The 6167-nt window shown below is 45.9% G+C and overlaps 1 protein-coding gene across 2 annotated transcripts in view; it reads left to right on the top strand.

The window, feature by feature from the left end:
- The first annotated feature begins 605 nt into the window (after positions 1 to 605).
- The window catches only part of lama5 (laminin, alpha 5), a 72852-nt gene continuing 67290 nt past the window's right edge, over positions 606 to 6167 (top strand). For both annotated transcript variants that reach the window (XM_046397294.1, XM_046397293.1), the window contains exon 1: positions 606 to 1963. In XM_046397294.1, the coding sequence (XP_046253250.1) occupies positions 1670 to 1963 (294 nt within the window). In that variant the 5' untranslated portion in view covers positions 606 to 1669. The remainder of the gene's footprint in view (positions 1964 to 6167) is intronic.

Raw genomic sequence — 6167 nt, 5'->3', positions numbered from 1 at the left:
AGCTGTGTAGCTCTGCTGCTAACAACCTCAAGACGTTAGCATAACCTGTAAAAACTTTGGCACGTGAAGGTTTTCCTCTACCGCCCGAAGTACACGGGCCAAATCTAAAGTCGAGCTCGACGTGAGAAAACATAACCCAATGCAGAAACACTGCAAGTAGCACAAATGACAATAGAAACCGTTTCCAGGGGACACTTCATAGCGATGAGCACAAAAAAAGCTTATTTTAGCTCATTTTCCCAACACAAAATAAATTAATGCTGTGAGTCACAAAGGTCAGCCTCTCGTACCCTGGAGTGGGTTTCATGTTGGGCAGTCGTGGATCAGCGGTTAGGGTGTTGGACCCGTAACCAGTGGGTCGCTGGTTCGATTCCCCGTACCGGTGTCCATGGCTGAGGTACCCTTGAGCAAGGTACCTAACCCCCACTGCTCCCTGGGCGCTGCACGTGGTTGCCCACTGCTCCGGGTTTGCTGTGTGTGTGTGCACGTCACTTGGGTGGGTTAAATGCAGAGCACAAATTTCGTTGGAGTGAGTTCCCTCCAATGACAAAATATGTCACTTTCACTTTCTTTCTTGTTGTGCTCTTCACATTAACTGCTCCAACACTTTTATCCAGACTTAAACTGCCTCATGGTTACATTTTATTTAAAATCAGTTATGTCTTTCTCCAGTCCAGATGTCAACATAGATGTGTTTGTCTGATTTGTGAAATGTTGTATATTTACAGGGACTGTTGCAAAATCCAAGCCGCTCTTAAAAATCATAATGAAAAAACAAGAAGATGTTTACAAAAATAAAAACGTCCTGCTCCTAAAAGATGTTGATACAACACCAAGGTTACATGTGGACATGTAGAAAGTTACAGAAGGTTTGCATGAGGCTAAAGAACAACATGTTTGTGATTTCATAACGACTTTCAAATCCAAACCTGACTGGTGGTCCTCATCCTGCAGGACCTGAGGATGGTCTGAGTGTGTGTGTGGCCGTGTGCGTGTTTGTATTTGTTTGAGTGGCAGCTTGCAGGTCCACTGACTGTTTGTGTGTGTGTGGTTTGATTTCCCATTTGTTGTTTTGCCACTTGGTGGGTGCCATGCAGGAATGTCAGATTAATGAGAGTAAAGGGAAAAAAAGAAAAAAAATAATGAGATGGAGTGATGGGCAGGGAAAGAAGAGAGGAAATGGAAGGAAGAGACGAGGCAACACGTGAGGAGGACTGGCAGAGAAGGGAGGAAAAGAGGGGAGAAAGGGACAGACATGATAAAGGAATAACAAACATCAGAAAAAAGAAACCTGTGATCGACCTGCGGACCCAAACTCAGCCTTCATCTGAGCCCGTTAATGAAACCACTCAGCCCTTCTGTTCAGTGGAACAGAAGCTGTGCCCTCCTCCAGCCTCTGGGGCCGGGCCAGCAGGAAGGGGGAGGCAGACTGAGTTGGAGTAGGTGCCTGGTGGAGCGACACGCAGGGAGGACAGAGGACACAAATCTCGACGCTCTGCTCTCCGGGACTCCAAAGTGAAGCTCCCCGTCTTCTTTCTTCTGTAGTTTGCCCCACATCTCCCTCACTTTCTCCTCCAAATGCTTGTCTTCTGTAGAACTTAACTCTCTTCGCGCTCACATCGATTTATTCCCCAAACTCTCATCGCCGGAGCGGATCGAACAGGTGGAGATGATGGCGAGCGGAGCGGCGCCGCTCTGCCCGGCTCGGCGCGCTCGGCCGCGGGTCGCGCTGCTTCTGTGGCCGCTGCTGGTGACCTGCTGCCGCTCGACGGCGGCGCAGGAGCTGCCGACCAACGGGGTGAACGGATACAGCCTGCACCCGCCGTACTTCAACCTGGCCGAAGGCACAAAGATCACCGCAACGGCGACCTGCGGGGAGGAAGAAGGCGGCAGGACCGTGCACGACCTGTACTGCAAGCTGGTCGGAGGCCCGGTGTCCGGAGACCCGAGCCAGACCATCCAGGTGAGCCCCACAGGACTCTACATGTGGTTTTCGTGCTTATGAGGCTCAGCAGGGAGTTGGGCACAATGGAGCTTTAATTCAGCCATAGTGACGGACAAGTACAGGACTGAAAGCCCACCTGTGGCGCTTAGCGCGATTGACTTCATTTTTATCTTTTGTAACCCACGTTATAACACTTATGTAGTGTTTGAATATGATACTAATACTGCAGTACTTAATTGTGGCAGCTTTAGGTTATGTAGTAATTTCTGTACCCTTTCTGCAGCACTGTGATCTTCACATTTTTACACATGCATCTGTTAGCTCGTCAAACTGCAGTTTTAGAGCAGCTCCTTTAAGTTTATTGCACCAAACTGCGCATTTCATTCCAATTTTATTATGTTCCACCGAATGCCAACCTCCAAACTTGATTGCATCCACAGTCGAACAGAGGGGGTCAGCAGTGTGCACGGATCTCCCAACTGCTCTGCCAAGTCATTATTTCATGCACTGCTTCCTTTGTAGGGCTTGGCAACAGTTAACAAACACAGGCCACTTATATAAGGACAAGCAGCATTTCGCTCATTCAGCTGCCCCTGAGCTTTTCACATTGTGTGTACAGATGAGTTTTTAATGTGATGATGAGTTTGTAAGGACCAACAACGGGACCTTTTGTGTGTTTGACAATTAAGCCTCGAGGCAGGTATCGCTAGTTAACACACAATGGATTACTGCAGTTCCACGGGTTAACCATTAAAGCGGCAGGCTAAAGAACAACACGGTAACATGCAGGCTTATTGCCTTCCCTCTCTCCCACCTGTTCCTCACATTCCTCACAGTGACTGACCCGTCTCGTTAAATCAGACCGAGTTTATCTGCTGTGCTGCGGCGAGATTATCGAGACCCGAGTCCTGCTCCCCCCCGCTGGTGGCGGGTGATCTTAGTACAAGACAGAACATGATAAACCTGTCCCTCATGGTTAGTGTGAAACAGCCAACACGTGTGCTAACAATTACCATTTCAATGGAAATATAAAGAGTTCAGACGTGGAAAAAAAAAGGTGTGAGTGTGGAGAAATAAAGACAGGATGATAAGTAGAGGAAGGGAATGAACAGCAGGTGGTCTGATTGACTGTAAAGACTGAGAATGAAACCAGGAAAAAGACAAAAACATGTGCCCTGAGGAGAAAGAAAGAGCTTTCAAGATTCTTCTTTCAACATCTAACTGATGAACTACCCAGAAGAAAATCTAGTGCCGCCTCAAATGGGGGAAAGCTGAGTAATTATCTTCATTTCGAGCTGCAATATTTGTGCTGTGGGATTCCTTCTCCCCAGACGCAGACGTGATCCCAGCCACATTTGACCCACTTCAGATCCTCCACACAAGATTAGGCCGAATGGTCTCTCGTGACAGTTTTCATCCAGTCTTTCTCTGATGTGCCTGCTCACAGCGGTTTGGTTGAAGTGGTGACGGAGGTGCATAATTAGTTCAGGAAATCTCCAAAACGAACCCCAGAAATCTGGTCATTAGCTCGAAGGAGGGTGCATTATGTGTTCGGGCTAAGAGGTTTAGCCCACTTTGCTGGGCTTTGCTGAGCTATTGTGGCTCGGCCCACTTGTTGTGTTACTGCACCCCCCTCCCCGGACAACACACAGACCCACACACATATACACATGCACATGCACACACACACACTTTTCTGTGTTGAGGTTAATCCTGTTTTGATTTGACAGCAAGACATGAGAGTGTTTTTATTAATTAAAAACAGCAGGAGGAGGACTGGAATGTGTGTGTGTGAGAGAGAGAGGGAAAGTGACTAGAAAAGTTTAAAAATCCTTTTTCCTCAAAATGCTGCATTAACCAAATCAAAATCGTATTTGAAGGGCTATGAGAGCGCTTTAAAGTTCAGAGGACTTAATGACCTGAACGTGCTGTGGATGTGGTGACGCCTGTTTGGGCCACGGCTCTGATGCTGTAATGTAATCAGCATTACCTGTGGCATCGGGAGTTTCGGCCGTCTTCAACTCAGAATCTGACTTGCAGCTTTCATTTTGCTTTCGTATCATGAAATACTGATGCCATGTAAGATAGAAGCAGGTGAGAGTGAGACAGGAAGAGAGGAAGGAAGACAAACAGATGGGATTCAAACCGAGTACGAGCAAAACCACACGTAGTATTCAGAGGAGGACAAGATTACATGAAGTGACAGATGACTGAGTAACTCTTTGGCTTTGCCCTGAGGACATGGATTCCTCACTGTCAGTCACCTGAAGGGGAAGAAAGAAATGAGAAAAGAGACGGATAACAATGTGCGACATAAATGTGCTCTGCATGATGGGACAGGTGTGGTGACAGAACACTGAGGAAGAAGTCGTGTGAAAAAGAGTGACATCTCACGACACCAAACACCTGCCTTGTCCTGTAAAGATGCTGCAAACCTGCGGAGGTCAGCAGCTTTTCTGTCGCTTTCAAAGCCAACTTAAACTGTTATGAACAGAGGTGCACCATCGGGTCATGGGTGCTTAAGTTCTTTGGTTATGTTTCCTGCCGTCTTTAATGTTTTCAAGGTGGTGCGAACTGCTCTGTGGTCTCAGACATGACAAACTAAATGAGAGCAATTAGTACAGAAGTAGATAATTAGCTCTTTATGAATACAGAGATAAAAAGAGAGCTGGAAAAGCAATAAAGATTAAGACCCTGCAGCACCTTCATAAAAACCAATGTTATCACTAAAACACAACTGCAGAGTCCAATAATTTACCCCTTGTGAATCTTGTTCAGCGTAATGAAAGTCCAAAGTCTTTTTCAGTGCATGTCAAAGACGACACAACATAATGTGATGTGAAGTGTGTCACAAACTCTCAGGGATGTAAATAAAACTAAATTCTGTCGAGGTGGTTGGTGGCGAGAGTGATGAAAGAAATGATGATCTGAGGGAATGAATAAGAATAGCTCAAAGAATGCAAATGACTGCAAACAAATGTCAAATATTAGGGACTGATTTGTCAGGTGATAAAATTTTAGACTACAAGAGATCCACAGGGGATCTGAGAGGCTGACTGACAGGTGATCTTTGGGACGAGGAAGACCGGGGGATGATGAAGGAGGGTGGAGGACCTCTGACCTCACTGACCTGCAGCGATAGCATCTCCTGTCCCGGGCTTTTGTTCAGGTCCACGCTTGTTTAGTTTATGCTAATGCTTACATGGCCAGCAGTGATTGGGTTAAATGCTCAGACAACCAACCTGGATTAACTAAGAATGAAGAGACTTTAGAAACCAAAGAAGTGGAGGGGCCACTTCAAGTGTCTACCTCCGCTTGGACACGAATTATGAAAGCTTGTCGTGATGTTTGGAATTTTTCTCACATGTTTTCCTACCTTCCTTCCCGTCTTTGCACGCAGCCATTCATTTCCATTATTTTCACCTCGGATCAGACTGTAAGCGGTGTAACTTAGCACAAAACAGGCTTAAACTGAATGAACTGAACACATCAAAACCTACCAGCAGTAATACAAGCTGGAGCCTCAGTGTTAACAGTAACCTGAGTGCGGGCACCTCTCTGTAGGTGTATAAGAAACTTGACACAGGTTGCTTCAGGGACAAACAGCCGTGAAAGAAATCTCTTCTTTTCACAGAAGTTTACTGTGACCTTGAAACACTGTGCTGCTGTTTTGTTTTTTGTTGGTGATAGAGGCTGGACTGAGGAGTCGAATCTCACATTAACCAGAGTGTGTTGTTCCCAAAAATGTGATAAAGCACAGTGTTTTACTCTGCAAAGTTTCCTTCCGACCAAAGACTACAGCTCGTGTCTCGCGAGTCGGAGGTTTCACCTTGTCAAACCCTGCAGACGTTTGGTGCTTCTTGAAGCTACCGTGTGTCATCTTTGACATTCAGTGAAAGAACTGGAGATCTGGTTTCTCATCACAGAGTAAAATCTTAACTTTTTTTTTTCTAAGATAGAAATTCTCCAGTTAGGACGATTCTGTTACAGCTGAATTTCTAAGTTCAGGATTTTGTCATCCTGTAATACCACAGATTGTAGATGTCATCCTAAACTGAGTTATGAAGCTCCTGTAATGAGGCCCATATATCAGCCAGTCCAAGACACCTGGTATGGTGTACTGATTGATAAGAATATCCATGGAATTGACTATGAGGACCTTGCTTTACACAGCTGAATAGTCTGTGAGGAAAATATGGCGTGAACCTCCTCGTTAAATTGT

The sequence above is a fragment of the Scatophagus argus genome, chromosome 8 (genome assembly GCF_020382885.2).
Source record: "Scatophagus argus isolate fScaArg1 chromosome 8, fScaArg1.pri, whole genome shotgun sequence".
Lineage (NCBI taxonomy): Eukaryota > Metazoa > Chordata > Actinopteri > Scatophagidae > Scatophagus > Scatophagus argus.
The sequence above is the reverse complement of the archived record's forward strand: the minus strand, read 5'-3'. Positions and strand labels throughout refer to the sequence as shown.